The sequence below is a fragment of the Bidens hawaiensis genome, unplaced genomic scaffold (assembly GCF_021521415.1).
Source record: "Bidens hawaiensis isolate Kalapana, Puna unplaced genomic scaffold, B.hawaiensis_p1.1 tig00024824_1, whole genome shotgun sequence".
NCBI classification, from domain to species: Eukaryota; Viridiplantae; Streptophyta; class Magnoliopsida; order Asterales; family Asteraceae; genus Bidens; species Bidens hawaiensis.
The window spans coordinates 31,534-48,059 of NW_027493934.1; the positions used below are offsets into that span (position 1 = coordinate 31,534).

The 16,526-nt window shown below is 37.5% G+C and overlaps 2 protein-coding genes and 1 non-coding gene across 3 annotated transcripts in view; 1 reads left to right on the plus strand and 2 right to left on the minus strand.

Moving 5' to 3' along the window:
* The window catches only part of LOC143570123 (uncharacterized), a 151,353-nt gene that overhangs the window by 752 nt on the left and 134,075 nt on the right, over positions 1–16,526 (minus strand). The window lies entirely within an intron of this gene.
* TRNAE-CUC (transfer RNA glutamic acid (anticodon CUC)) lies at positions 348–420 on the plus strand. The gene has a single exon. It is a non-coding gene; the product is annotated as a tRNA-Glu (tRNA).
* Positions 3,636–6,087, minus strand: LOC143570125 (F-box/FBD/LRR-repeat protein At5g56420-like). Its single transcript, XM_077055864.1, has 3 exons — positions 5,054–6,087; positions 4,134–4,328; positions 3,636–3,938 (listed from the first exon to the last, which is right to left on the minus strand). Exons 1-3 carry the CDS (start codon positions 6,008–6,010, stop codon positions 3,636–3,638), a joined length of 1,455 nt encoding a protein of 484 aa, XP_076911979.1. The 5' UTR covers positions 6,011–6,087.

A 16,526-nucleotide genomic window follows, 5' to 3' on the forward strand; every position in this document is an offset into this window, starting at 1 on the left:
TTAACACATGTTTTTAATGTAAAATGTGAAACTGTTACTAATGTAAAATGTAAAAGCCTCTTTAACACCTCATTGCTTACGTGTCACGATTCGTCCTTTTCACCTTGCCACTTTCACCCCTCTCGTAACACATTAAAACATTGAAATGGTCATCTAAAATACCAATACCACTTTTTCGTAATTGTTTAGTGTTATAAATGTTCTACCTAGTAACCAATATGTCACTACTATTTTTTAACCAGTTATCAAATTAAAAATACACCAACGGCAAATGGCAATACTTTTAGCTGTATATTCAAGTAAGTTGGTATAAAATGACAAGATAATTGTACAAAAATATTACGTCTTCCGTTGTAGTCTAGTTGGTTAGGATACTCGGCTCTCACCCGAGAGACCCGGGTTCAAGTCCCGGCAACGGAATATTTTTTTAATTGATATTATTACTAACTGCAAAAAAGTATTTACAAAAATACTTGTGGGGTGAGAGACTCTCGAACTCTCGACCTCAGGATTACGCAGAAGCTATGAGACCTACGCGCTAGCCAACTGCGCCACCACCCCAATGCTGCAAGGTTTTGTCAGAAACATATATAAGGTACAGGGTATCAACGTCGATGATGTGGCCAGGATGATTGGAAAAAATGTGTACTGGTATGGAGAAAGCTTAGGAAGCAGTAGAGGAGACATAGGGATGGAGGAGATTGGGAAAGTTAATCAACATTACAAACATACCTTTTTTTTTTGTTTTATACTTAGCGTTCGAGCCATGGTCATGACTCATGGCCGAAAACTTGGTTTGGTATGCTATAAGTGGAATTTTCTGTTACTTAAAAGATGCTTATGAAACCTTGGTGTGGCTACTTATTATTGATGAGTCTACTTTTGTTACCTTCATCTTTGTTCAAAAGGTCAAAGAACAAGCTTAAAACTGCTGTTTTTGAATGTAGTATACCAAATTTTGAGTCAAAACTCTATTGAAAATGGGCTTATGCACAATGAACCAGTTTAATCAAACATTTGGTATTTTAATGTTTAAACATTTGTGATTGTTTAAAGGAGAAACAAATAAGAATATGAAAACAAAAAAAAAATCAAACAAACAAGAAACTGGTTAACTCCCAATATTAGTATCAAGATAATGTAACTACTGAAACCTTGATACAAGTTTACGACTCTCCAAACACATCTCCAAACATTCCATGTCTGGTTTCTGCTAGGCAAGCACACAGCATAGAGATATTATGTAATTACAACCTAAGCCACTAAATCATATTAGTTCTGCACTCTAGCAACAAAAAACCATATCCATTAATAGTTGAGTTCATAATGCTAGAGGTTCAAATTTTATCATTCCCAGTTGCGCGAGCTGGTTGTTGACTACTGCAGTAGCCAATAGCATAATAACAATAAACTTGGGACCTGCGAGTAAAACAAAACACATGGCACCAACAAGTGGCATTTTGATTATAACTATCACATGTGGGCATAAGGGAAATCATAAACTTACATTTTACTAAGGCGACGACTCCACTGATGTAGCAAGTTCATGCAAGCAGACACTCGAACGACTTTGATTTTCATCACAATGAGTCTTCATACAATTTGTTATTTTACTAACGGCAATGTTAGCCTCTTCACACAGACTAGAAAAACATGCTTGGATCCTAGCCATGTTAGATGCAGGCAGTATAGAGGTAGGGTACTGAAAAGACCCAAATACCCTTAAGTAACACCCGCATGTCAACCGTGAACCTACCACAAGTCACCCGCGGGACATATAAACCATCCGCATAAGCATTTGAGGAAGAAACACCCTCGGAGAACATGCGGAAGCACCTTGGCACCCTCAAGAGTCATCCGCAAGAAGGAACTTTCTTCCGCGTTAATGACTGTGAGGTATTACCTTGGGAACAGCTGTCAATAGTCAAAAACCTTCCAGAAGATCTACCAGGATGCTTTCTTGGGCAATACGTGACCTCTCAACCAATCAATAAAGGACACCTGGCAAGGCCGTTATAACCGTGCACATGGCCAGTGTTGCCCATCAACTTATATCAAAAGGACGCGTGTCCAGGTGGTTATACATGCACATGCAACGTATAAACCGAACCTATCAAAAGAGGACACGTGTCCAGGTGGTTACGAGAGCATCTTCTTAAGGGCAGCTGGCCCAATCACTCTTCCCACACTCTTCGGCTATAAATACTCTCTTCGTTACCATGAGGTATTCATTCACTCTCACTGTACTCTCTCAATTTACTTAAGTGCTTATCTTCTACAGAACAGTACTTATTCTCACGCCGGAGGGTGGTTATGGGAAGACCCCATCTTGTCCTTCCCGTAACGAGACTCACGGTGTCTGTTTTGCAGGTTCTGGTCACTGGACTTTGGATGTTGTACTCATATCTTGGTTGTAATTATCGTATCCTCGGTGTGGACTCATTAAATCCAGGACCCATACCCGGGGATTGGATCTGTGTTTCTTCATTGGCGCCATCCGTGTTTTGTGTTAGAACAGCAATAGTTTTCGTTGGTTTTTTAGTTCATTTGATATGAGTAAACTTCCTGAAGGGCCGACGGGAACCCCTGCATCCGATTCACGTGTGACTAACACGGAAGCACCTCTGGGTCTTAGTGTTTTTGCACGTATTACGACTCCAGGTGGCCGTACTCTTGAACGTGTCACAACTTCGGGGTCACGAATCACCAATGTAACACCTGGGGGGGTTTTACCCTAGAAAATGTTACAACACCAACCGGTCCCACTCCCACAGACGGGGGACGTGGCTCGGCAACGGAAGGTTCAAATTTGGGTAATCTCAGACGGATTACGAATGAGACTCGCCGAAACCAGTCAGAATTTGATCTGGAAAATGATTCAGGAAAATCTGACATGGCGCGATCTCATCAATCAAGAGAAAAGCTAACTCCCGAGGAGTGGTTTCATGGCGAGATCTCAACAACAAAGTTTGGTGGCTGAACGATTTCATGCCCGCACTTTGAATTATGAGGAATCTCCCAAGAGATCTCCTTCTCCTCCACCAACAGTAAGAGGAAGTCAGCTTCGTTACAGCCAATCGACGGAACCAGAATTTTGCGAATTACCGAGGTTACGTCCTCGTCCTCGCATAAATATGCGGATGCCATCTTACTTGGAAGAATTTGATAGTTACGACTCAACTTACCAACCGGGAGAATACAGTATGTACACTGGTGATAGTAGGATGAGTTCACGGGCAAGAAGTAGTCGTCCGCAGGACATAGTCCGCCACACTAAGTACCACAGTAACGCCGAACGGGACTTCACCAAACCGAACCTATCAAAAGAGGACACGTGTCCAGGTGGTTACGAGAGCATCTTCTTAAGGGCAGCTGGCCCAATCACTCTTCCCACACTCTTCGGCTATAAATACTCTCATCGTTACCATGAGGTATTCATTCACTCCCGCTGTACTCTCTCATTTTACTTAAGTGCTTATCTTCTACAGAACAGTACTTATTCTCACGCCGGAGGGTGGTTACGGGAAGACCCCCTCTTGTCCTTCCCGTAACGAGACTCACGGTATCTGTTTTGAAGGTTTTGGTCACTGGACTTTGGGAGGTTGTACTCATATCTTGGTTGTAATTATCGTATCCTACCTTGTGGACTCATTAGATCCAGGACCCATACCCGGGGATTGGATCTGTGTTTCTTTAGGCAGCTTTGTCACTATTTCTTTAATGCGCTGCAACTTTGAAATAATGAGAAAAGCCGTTTTTTTCCTTAGTTCAATCTGAACACCAAGATTTTCCCAATAGCCCTTCATCTGCGCCATGCTCCCCATAGTTTTCAGCTTCTTTGGTTCATGGCTCTCCACGTGAGCACTGTTAGTCTCGATATTATCCTTCTCTTTCCATATAAGCGCCCGCAATTCAGCAATAAGTTTTCTTGCTGTAATCTCCAGCATTAGATCATAGAATTTATAAGAAACATGGAAACACTCCATTTACCATCATAAACTCCCAAATTTAAACGTATGTAAACTTTAGGACACAGAAAACAGAAGCATCAACACTTTTTTTAAACTACAAATGTAACTTGTGTTGAATGCCAGAAGGTTCACACAACCATTCACAAGTTGTTGAAAAACTACCTCAAATAAGACCATTGTGAAGGTGCACCCTGGAGAGCCATCCAGCAAATAGGTTTTGAGTTCAGTATGCATGGCTACTTTCTTGGGTGACCGCTCCCACCAGCAGTATCTTTCAAGTGGGTAAATGTGTAGCCTTTTTAAGTTCACAAACGGAGAAGGTTGATGCAACTCTAGTCCTACAGATGAAGACAGAAGCTGTAGAACATTTTGTAAACAGAAATTACACATACAAACCAAGAACAGATAAAGCAGCCTTCGTAATTATGTCTACAGTTTTATAAATGCAGGAAGCGTCTCTCTCTAGAGTGCAATTTCATCTTCATTATGGTGTTTGGCTAATTATTGCATTAACGGCATGTAGATTTCATGTTTCTTGATACTTGGCGCCAATATAAGTATCAAAGCATGTTTCTATATATATCTAGTTTTGGCATTGTATTATTATAAAGCAATTCCTGATTTTCGATGTAACTTAAAGAGAGCAATATATCATGATGTGAGATACACGAAAGCTTTTGTTTGGAGATACAACATAACAAAGGGAAATTACATATAGCGAGTTTGACTGACCCAAATAAATTTTATTACTTGACTTTCTTTGACTACTCAAACATCTCAACATGAATTTACACATTTGTTGCACTTCCAAATAATCATCTATAAACCAATAAGACATATATAACATATGGCCTTTTCTCCACAGTTTGGTCAAGGGCTAATTTAGAACTTTTGACTTATGAGTCGGTCAAATTGGCTATATATGTGACTTTATCTAATAACAATGCACTTTAATCACCTATATATGCAAGTAGATCAGTCGAATATGTAATATGCGTCTTTTCTAACGATGCTTAAGTTTCAAACTTTGGTAGTTCTTGGAAATAACTAAAAATCATTGTAAGTTGCTCATTAAATAATACCTCGACAATTTCCAGGTTAAGGGTAAGGAAGTGGACATTGTAAAGCTGCAGAAGCAGATTAACGATTTGATGAGCATCTGCATCTCGGGGATAGGAAACACAAATATCCGCCTTCTCCAAGGAACAGAAACCGTCAGTAGATAGAAGCAAAGGACGAGAACCGCCATAGAGCAAGGAAGCAAGGTGAGGTGCAAATATCACATGTTCTGCATGACAGAACTCAATAGTGAGATTCCCGAGATGAGGTGCAACCACCTTGACCACTTTCACACTATCGTGGTCATTTCCAAGTGTGAGATTTGACAATAGAGGATGAGAGATATTGAATCCATCTGATCCCATTGTTGTGAAGTTTTTTAACGTGAGATTCTTCAAGTTTGCACATTTTGTAAAAATACCAACGCATTTGTCGGTTTCGTCATCACACAGAGCGACTGAATGAAGTTCCAATGTTATCAATGCTGAAAGTTCCCACGTGGATGTCTGAGTAAAGAAATAACAACGAAAACGACTCCTACGCTTTTTGTGATGGACATATGCTGTCAAACTAAGATGTTTTAGAGACTGAGAGCTAAAGAGAGAAAGAGGAATCTCAGTATCTTTCTCATGCAAAAATACCACATTCAGTTGCTGGACATTGTGAGAGAATGCATAATTCAGAATTCTTCTGACAAACACCTGGCTCACCTTTCCTCGAAAACTTAGCTTTACCGAATACACTTCAGTTAGATTGTTGCGGCGAGATAGAACTTGGGTAACAAATTTGGAGAACTTTGGCAATGTAGAGAAATCCTCAGTTGAGAAAGTGAGATAGGGCATTGAAGTCCAGATGTACCTCCATCTAGGCGACAACACACTGTTACCGATAACTTCTGTGATGTTGAGAAAAGACAGAATTTTATGGATAAGATCATCGGGCAAGCTGCTTAATCTATCAGTACCAACTTCTACATCCATTATTCTCGATCGTTTTAAATACTTTTGGCTCGTTTATCCAACGGCTGCAATTTAACAGTATGAAAGGATCTTGACATGCAAAAACAAGTGGCTCGGGTTCAAAAAAGCAACCAGAAAGTGTATCGTATGTATGTTAAATAATAAACATAAGAAATGGGGTCATCTGCAGATATAATTTACTAGGCAAATGCTTATATATCTTACAAGCAAATAGTATGCTTTGGATAATAGCAAATGAGAGTTTTTATGACTTACTCAGTATTATGAATGCTAATCTAGTAACAGATTCAAATGTCACGAGCAGAGAGCAAGGACGATCGCGTGTGACGTTGAGTGTTGAAGATCAGTGATCAAAGGGGCGTGATATATATATATATATAGACTAGACCCTTATGAAAAGTGAAAAGACTGCTAACTAATTAATACCCGACCTTTAATCTACGACTAATGAGTAAATGGCACAACGATTGAGAGAACGAGATCTTAAAATATTAAATAAATAAATTAATTACGTCTTCATCATGATATTGATATCTAATAATTGTTGTTACCAAGGTGAAATAAACCAAATTGATACAATGGTGGATGAGGCAAGCGACAACTCAAGCATCGATGGCTTAAGTTTGTTTTACTTAGACTGAGGTCACATTCTGGTGTTTTGGAGTGGAAATGCTAAAGGCACACCTCTCCCTAGTTTTTTGGCTTGGCGTTTGGGTCAAGCGTTTCTCACAAAACGCGATAGAAGCACAAATTTTAATGATTTTTTTACTGTTGAAATATATAACTGTTTGATAAAAAAAGGAAGGAATTGGACAACTGTATCGAGGTTTTAACAAACGAGCTATCCGAAGACCACCCGAAAGTCCAATCTCTAAAACAAATTCGGCAAAATAAAATTTTTAAAAAATACAACATTTAGTCTTATTATTATTGTATTTTTTATGTTTAAATTTAATGTATTTTTTTAATGTAGTTTTTATTTTTAAATTTAATGTATATTTTTTTTTATTTTAATGTAGTTTTTATTTTTAAATTTAATGTACTCGTTGTATTTTAATGCATTTATTTTTAATTTAATATTTAATTATTTAATGAATAAACCAAAAAAATATAAAAGTGATTAGGCGTCACATGACACAAAATGCCCAAGGGTGGTCATTTTGACTACACTCTCTTCTTCCAAAAAACCAAAACTCTAAATAGACGTCACATGACTCAAAATGCCCAAAGACACATGGGCTTAAAACTAAAACGGTTCGGTTTAGGTCAGGTTTCAAAATTAAAATGCAACAACCTTTTTTGATTATTCGTTATTATAACTATGCCTCAAATTTATTATTTAGGTTAAAAAGTTTTAGGGTTAACTCATACGTAAAACTTAAACTAATCAGTTTTCTAAAAGCAAAAAAGAAAAAAACTGGAGTTCTAATTTGGTTTACAGTTTAAAAACAGTCCCGTGTACATCCGTATAATAATAAATTATAAAATAAAATAAAAATTGATGTAAGTTCCGATAAGAGTTTATTTTCCGGTTTAAAAAACACAATAATCAAATTGAACCTTTAGGCTGTCCACTATGGGCGACACATTGGGGCGCAGAGGGCGATATAAGCTTTGTACACATCAGAGAGCCGGTATAAAGGAACGGTGCGGTGAAGACGAGCGATGAAGGGGGAGAGTGGTGGGTTATGTGTTTTTTTTTTCTCTCTCTCCTCTCTCGCATACATACATACATACATACATACATACATACATACATACATACATACATACATACATACATACATACATATAACATGGTTAAGGGACATTAGACCATGCGTAGTTAAAAATAAGCACAGCCGGGCATTTTGCGTCATGTGATGCCTAGTCAGCTTTTGGACATTTAGCAAAAAATGGATGTAGTGGGAAAATGCCCCCAAAACACCTCTCTCTCCTCCCCCTATCTCTACCTCTCTCTTACAAGACCTCAAAACTCGTGCCACACCAAAGTTATGTAGAAAACGTCAGTACCAAAAAATCACCCCAAAACGCCAATTGGGGGGGGGGTGTTAGGCCAAAACGCGTGGATAACGCCACTACTACGGTGTAACATTCCTAAATTTCTAAATTAATATTAATTATACTATTTATTTTTGGTGAGAAAGTTTACTCGGGTTAGCGGAGAAATGATAAATAGAGTAGGAGTTAGCATGGGTCGGGCTAGTGTTGTGTAATGGATATGGGTTATGGACTTGGGTTAATAAGGAAGATGGACCATGGGCTCAAACCCATGATCCATAATATTTAAGCCTTAAATCACCCTTTAATCCTTTCATTTCACATATTCCATACACCACACAAAACACACACTTAGCTCTCTCTCATCCTACTTTATCTCTAGCCGAAATAGAAGAAGAAACCGAGCATCAACCCGAGGTAATGATAGTATGATATTGTAGAGATACAAACCCGTTAGATTTAGTCACGAAACAGCGAGCCGACACCGTTAAACCGTTGAAGTCATGAGATCCGGGTGGAATTGGGTATAAAACGAACCTAAGATGAGCTTAGGGATCACCCTAGCTCAAATCTGGATCGAACAGGATGAAAAACGGTGAAAACGGTGGCCAAACGAGTGAGATCTCGCTTTTCCGGCGAGATTCACGTTTTTCCGGCAACGGCGGCGCCGGAGGTTGTGTCACATCAGATGTGACGTCTGACGTCTGACAAAACCCTAACCCTAATTCTTTACGGAATTCTAACGAATTAGCGGTGATTCGTTAACGGAAGGGTAGCCAGTTCGTTATGGCAATTCGTTAAGGTGGGAGGACGAACTAGAAGCAGCTCGCTAAGTGATTCGTTAAGGAGAAATGACGAACGAGGATAACGAATCAGACCATGTTAGCTGATTCGTTACTCGTCCATTCGTCATGGCAAGATAACGAATTAGCTCACTAAGTTCGCTAAGTTAAGATAACGAACTAGGCGGTGTTTTGATAACGAATTAGACAGTGTTGTGATAACGAATTAGGCTTAATTCGTTATAGCAAACAAGTGGGTGAATTAAATAATAATTTAAAATCGTAGTGGAAATGTGATAAGACAGTTAATAGAAATAAAATTAGACAGCTCGACCCCAGCCAGGGGCTCTGCCCCTTGGACCCTGCTAGGGGCTGCCGCCCCTAGACCCCGCTGCCAGGGGCGCTGCCCCCGGACCCCCATTCATTGTGGGTTGTAGTTGAACTAGAAAATACGATATGGATAGAAATAGTTAATTGATATGTGTAATTGTTATACAGTTAGCCGTGCATAACTCAAGAAGGGAATAACTATTAACAGTGAACGTAACCGAGTTCAGGTGAGTTTTTAGCCCCATTTCCTTGTTATGTTTTCGGGGCTGTGTGCATACTCGATGTGAAGTGTGAATACACTTACCTTAAGTGGTAAGTGTATGCTATAGATGTTATACGAGGTAGCTATTATATAATGCTTGTCGATGCGTGAACGATCTTCGGATATTGCGCGTATCGCCAAGGATAGTGATTGCCAAGTGGTTGTTAGTGTGTACGAATGCTATGATGTGACTTGCTTATTATGTAATGATATGAAGTGTGTGTAGACAAGTAGAGGTAGAGTGTGTTAGAAGTGGCAAGAGTCTAGTAAGAGTGTTAGTGGCATGACGATAGTACGTGGTAGGGTAAGCCTATACGTGACTTCGTTATTAAAGTGGCATAACGTTATACGTTATTAAAGTGGCAAAGTGGCATAACGTCATTCGTTATTAAAGTGGCTAAGTGGTAGGGGTAAATAAGAGGTCAAGTGGTAAGGTGAGCAGGTCAGATTGTGGTCTACGTGCCTACGGACACGTATATGATGCATGATGTGCGAAAATATATATATAAATAAAACACAAGTCGCAACTAAGCTTTAAAAACCAAACAATCTATCCTAGTTCACACAAACGGCAAGTGTACCGATCGCGTATAGCACAGATGAGGAAAGTCCGGATATCGAACTCGAAGACACGTGAAAACGTTTATAATTACAAAACTCTAACCAAGACTCACCAAAATATTTAATTAATTTATTTTAACTACTTAACTTAACTAAATGAAAACTTTTGACAAAACTTTGAAAACTTTGATTTAAATTCAATATATAAAAACGTCTACCTAGGAATGAATCATGTTGATAGAAATAACAAGACAACGGATTGAAAATATTCACGACACCGGTTATAAAAGATGACACAACTAAAACTTGTTTAAGAAAGTCAAATTACCTCTCAGTCTCTCTAACAAACTCTAACTTATTTTAGTTGATTTTAAAGAATAAACCGGAAAAACAATTATTAACGTGTTCAAATGACGACTCACCTCTCGGTCTCACCGACACACTAGCCTAATGGAAACGAATACTACGCAACCAAGGATAGAGGAACAATTTAACTTAACCCAAATTAAACCAACTAATTGCATATAAACACTCAAACTTGACAAGACAAAAACCCGCTCTCGCGCGGTCTTAATTCTAACAAGTAAAAGCAACGAGACAATATTACTTCTTATCACCTCTAGGTCTCAAAGAAGGTGTATTTTAACTGATTTTAGATGATTATATTACCCACTTATCCCTACGGTTGTACACCCCGCAAATAAACCTGAAACACCAAGTCAAGAGTCTAACAAGCAATCAATTAATCAAAACCAATTCAATTAACTAATGCAAGAGGATTATAAGTAATAATAAATAAAACACAGCCATCACACACAATCTAATTTATGGTTTAGTTAAACTTTACATCAATAATTCAAGTCTTGAAAATTAACAATCCATTAAACAAGTCTAAACTATGCAACAATCATCTATCCTAGGTAGAACAAACAAGTTTAGCCTAACATAGATTTTGGACAGCCATGCATACTTAAGAAAAACATCACAAACATCAACTTAAACATGATTAAATTCATTCAAGATCCAAACAATATCAATAACAAGACAAACTATCAATCAACTGCAAAACAATTCAAAACAAAAGACCAAATCAATAAAGTTAGGGTTCTTGAACAATAAGTAAAGTTTATGAGTGTTTTACTATCAAGTATGGCTGAGATCTATGCTTGTTATTGATCCCTAGCTGCTGCCCCAATGTTCCTCTTTCTTTTCCAGCCGCCAATAGCCTCAGCCGCCTCTTTCTTTCTTTTTTTCTTTCTTCTTTTTCCGGCCGGCTGCAGTTCCGATCGCAAGGGGCTGCCAAGGGGTTAGGGTTTTGTGATTTCGGGATTAGTTGATGATTAATGGCTGGTAAACTTTTTAATTAACTTAATATAACATTATATAAGGCTTTTAAGATGTGGGCTTGGGTCGGGCCTTGACTTGTAAGTTTGAAAGTTGCACAATTAAACCCCTAAACTCTTCAATTTAACTCTTTTTTCCACCAAGCTTCATCACCTACAAAAAAACAATCATCTTTGTAATATCAAGCATAAACAAACCATAAAACTTAATAATTAAACTAAAAAGTAATTAAAACATGATAAAAATGATACGGAAAGTAAGTGTGTTTCACTACACATCAATGCATGTATTGATTGTATGATAAGTTGCTTGATTAACTAGAACTCACTCAGCGTGGCTGACTTTTAGTATGCGCGCAGGAGAGCAGATTAAAGAGCTAGTATGAGGATGACACATGGCATGGATTGAATGGCTGACATCTGAAGATGGAAGAAACGATGTTTTAAATATGATATTTTATGTTATGGTTTTAAAGAAAAGGTCAAATGTTTTGTAATAAACGGTTAAAGTTTTATATTCCGCGAAAGTTTTAATAAACTCTGATTTGTAGAACTGTGTTTATGAGTAAATCCGACGTTAAAGTGAAGTACCGGGAACGGGGCCTTACATACGGGTGGTCTTAAACCACAGCGGGGTGCAGGGCCGGCCATGGCATGGGGCTGAGTGGTCGACGACCATATGTCCGACTACCCGTTAGGCCTGATATATATATATTTTTTAAATTATGTGTTTTTTTATGAAAAATGATATGTATATTTAATGTTTAAACTTAATTACATAACAATTAATTGGTCTAGTAGCAAATGTGTATGACTCCCAACAAAAGGCTTTGAGTTCTAGTCTCAATTAAGATATACTTACATATATACGTATCCGAATATACATATTACATACTTAACCTGTTACCTTTCTTTCATTCATACATACATACTTTCATTCTTTCATATCTTCATACTTTCATACTACATGCATAACTATTTTTACCATCTCAAATATTAGTAGGGTCTGGTCGCTTTCTTTTCTATCTCAGATATTATTAGGGTCAGATCTAGGGGTGTTCTTCGGGTTCGTTTTTCGGGTTTTGGGTTTTTCGGGTCGGGTTCTTCGGGTTTCAAAGTTTTAAATCTTGACCCGAAACCCAACCCGAATCCCTCACGAGTTTTTTGGGTTTGGGTAATTTGGGTTCGGGTTTTTTCGGGTTGGGTTAATCGGGTTTCGGGTATTCTAGAAAACAAAAAAAAAATTAAAAAACTGCAATGCTAAAATTAAAACAACGTATTATTTTTTGCTCGTAAGCAAATAATCAAATAATAAACCAACATAACTTGATAAAACAATCCAAAAGAAGAGTAAAACTAACCCGAACCATAAACGTCTTCAATCAGGTATGATTTGGTTGTTCGATTACGGTAGCTATTAGTAATAAACGAAAAACATTAATTAACAATAAACAATCAATCTATAATAGTTGTAATGAAAACAATCGATTAGGATCAAATTACGATAACGTTAGTGGCTAATACTAAGCCTATAATACCTAAAAATATATTTAATTTCAAAACTAAAAGTTTATTCGGGTTGACCCGGAACTTATAAATTAAACCCGAAAACCAACCCGAATTACTTCGGTTCGGGTTCGGGTTAGTCTTTTCTCGGGTTCGGGTTTTTCAGGTCGGGTTAGTTCGGGTTCGGGTACGTGTTTTCTCGGGTTGGGTTTCAGGTTTCGGGTAAAAGTTAGGGCTGGCAATTCATACACGAGACACGAATACATGAAACGTACCTACACGACTTTAACAGGTAACGGGTAAGACCTTAACAGGTTTCGTGTACTAAACAGGTAGACACGAAATTACCTGTTAATTTTCATGTCTAAACAGGTCTAATACCTGTTTACTTGTTAGATACCTGTTAGTACCTAGTTATTTTTAAAATTAAATAAATATATATAAAATATATATAGTTATATCTCATATTAAAATATCCACAACCCTAAGTCTTCTTTACAAGTCAGAAGTTACAGCCGCAACACCAAAATCCTCTCACGCCAGCCATCACCAAACTCAGTCGCCGGCCCATCGCCGGCCATAACCCGTTGCCGCCACACTCTCTCCGGCCTCCACTCGTCGCGTCCAGCCGTCCATACTCTCTCCGGCCTCCAAGTTATTGGTAAGTTATTGTTTGTTCCGTTCATAATTCATTCAGGCTATTACTAAATCGATTCATCGTTCGTTCATTCTTCAGTTCCGTTCACCCGTCGCCTCCAGTTCACACAAAGTTCGTCAGTTCCGTTCACCCGTGACCCGTCACCTCCAGTTTCGTTCATCATTCATCCTTGGTAAGTTATTGTTAAATCCATCTTTAGTCGGTCATTAATTCATATTATTGTTTTGTACCAAAGGGTTTGTCAGATTGGGTAAAAATATAAAATCCATCTTTAGGGCTATTTTATTTTAATTATTTCACTTATTTGGTTTTGAACTTTTGATTATAAAATCCATCTTTAGGGTTGTTTTAGTTTAATTATTTCACTTATTTGGTTTGAACTATTGATTGCTCACATTTGTTAGTATTTACTATTTAGGTAATTATGAGTAACCCACAAAAGAAGGTGGAAAAGGCAAAGGATAAGAAAGCCAAAACAACGGTATGTTTGTTGATTCAACTATACTTATTTTGGTTCAAGTTTGGTTTTATTTTTGTGTAACTTTATATATTTTTTCTTTAATCATTCTAGACGGAGAGTGATTCTATCCAAATTGATTTAGAAGATGACTTCTCGATGGATTTAGAAGTCGACATTTAGTTCAAGTGGAAGAGTGATTACCGAACATCGAAGTTCACTTAGTAAAGCTACCGTTGAGGCTCTAATATGCATAAAAGATTGGTTACATGGAGAATTTTGTAATGTCCATCTTTGCTTGATTTTTATAAGTTTTATACATGATATTATATTAATTTTATAATGTATATGTTTGTTTGTACTTTGTAGCTTCTAACAAAGTTAGTGTGGAAGAGCTCACTGAAGATATAATGTCGCTTGACATTAGTTGTGAATCAAATGCTTCAAACTCGGTGAACAATGCTAAGGTACCAACTCCAAATGCTTCAAATAGTGTTACTCGCTAAAAACAATGAACAATCCTAAGGTACCTCACTCTAAAACTTTCTAATAATGTTACTTGATAAAACTATATGAATATGTCCAATTGTCCATGATTAATATGACTAATTGACTATACTTATTTTGTGTGTAGGTTTGATTGCTTGGAATTGAAGATTTGAGAAGAAAGCCCAATTGGAACTAGGAAGCTTGGAACTTGATATTGTTTTCAATATATGTTTTGATTAGAATTCTATGTGTTTTTGTCTTAAATTTGTTAAGGAGCATGGATTTATGTTATATTTTAAGACTTTTATGAACTTTGGTCGCTTTTGTTTCGCTAAAAGGTTGTCAAATATGCGTTTCTAAACAACTATTATCGTGTACTATCGTGTATTATCGTGTATACCAGGTATTAACAGGTTCGTGTTCGTGTTTGGGTTACAGGTACACGATAAGTTTTCGTGTCTTGTACAGGTATACCCATTTCGTGTTCGTGTCTTATCGTGTTCGTGTCTTATCGTGTACGGGTATACATGATATGCCAGCCCTAGTAAAAGTGACAACCCTAGTCAGATCCCTCCTGTCTCATATATTATTAGGGTCTGGTCCCTTCTATTTTAGATATTATTAGGGTATGGTCCATTCTTTCCATACAACCATACATACGTTTCTTTACATACACATTTCATTATATACTTTCATACATACTCTTAACCTCTTACATATATCTTTCATACACATTCACATATCATACACATTCACATATCATACACTTACCAGTTAAGGTAAGTGTATTAACTATTCACATTGAGTATGCACATAGCCCCGAAAACATAACAAGGAAATGGGGCTAGAAACTCACCTGGGTCCTGTTTCTTTCTGAGTTTATAGTAATACCCTTCTTTTAGCTGTGCACGGCTAACTGTATAATAATTGCAAGTATCAATTAATTATCTATAACTATATCATACTTCTAAGTTATTGTAACCCCTCAACGAACGGGGGTCCGAAGGCAGCGCCCCTGGCAGCGGGGTTCTAGGGGCGGCAGCCCCTGGCAGTGTCCAAGGGGTAGAGCCCCTAGCTGGGGTTAAGATAATCTAATTGAATTCCCAGTTCTAATCGAATTGCATATTCTATTCGAATGGACGTTCTATGCGGATGGAAGATTCTATTCGAATGGCAGATTCTATTCGAATGGACGTTCTATGCGAATGGCAGATTTTATTCGAATGACAAATTCTCTTCGAATGGACATTCTATTCAAATGACAGATTCTACTCGAATGGACTTTCTATTAGAATAAACCATCAGTTCGAATAAATCCTCCATTCAAATCCAACCTCTATTCGAATGAACCCTCTGTTCGATTCAAACCTTCTATTCGAATGGACCCTCCATTCGAATCAGACGATACCTAAAACTTTTTCCTTCTTTCTTTCCTTTCTTTCTGTCTATTCGAATGTTTTCCATTCGAATACTCTTCATTCGAATACGTCCACTGTAGTGTATTAATATCATTATTACTACATATAATAATCATCCATTCTCATATTTCTGTATTATATCATATAATTTTAAACGCTTTCATTTCTATCATTGACCGAGATCTAGCTTACTTAGCAATAAAATTTAAACCATTATTGATTTCAACCCGTTTAAGCTAGATCTAGGGCTATTACATGAACTGTACATCCTAACGAGTTCATTAAGTCCACTTTTAACTTCAAGTTTACATATTTATGGTATAAAAATACTCGATTTGCCTTAATACCAAGTCTTAGGGCAAATCGTTCTTAAAAACACAACCTTTGTACATAAATCACGTACCTTTTTTGACGTTTTAGGCTACGGGTTATCTTCATGTATAGCTATGGACTGGTTTCTTTCTTGTATAGCTAAAGATCTAATAAAATCTTCTCTAAATAGAGGATTCGAATCACGATCGTAAGGTTTAAGAGTGTTTGTGTGTGTTTTTGAGTGTGTAATGATGCTAGAAGATAAGAATGAGGGTATTAGGGAGGTTTAAGGGGGTTTATATACCCTTAACCCATGGATTTAAGGTCCATCACCATCCCTTATTCTATCTTTTATTAACAAAGCCTACACTCTATTATTTTATTTAACTTAACTAAA

Bases quoted from the DNA above. Each gene is read 5' to 3' on its own strand.
- LOC143570125 (XM_077055864.1), bottom strand. From the start codon at position 6,010: ATGGATGTAGAAGTTGGTACTGATAGATTAAGCAGCTTGCCCGATGAT. The intron at 4,329-5,053 runs GTATTATTTAAT...AATGTTCTACAG, and splicing joins TTAACCTGGAAATTGTCGAG to CTTCTGTCTTCATCTGTAGG. The intron at 3,939-4,133 runs GTAGTTTTTCAA...CTAATGCTGGAG, and splicing joins TCACAATGGTCTTATTTGAG to ATTACAGCAAGAAAACTTAT.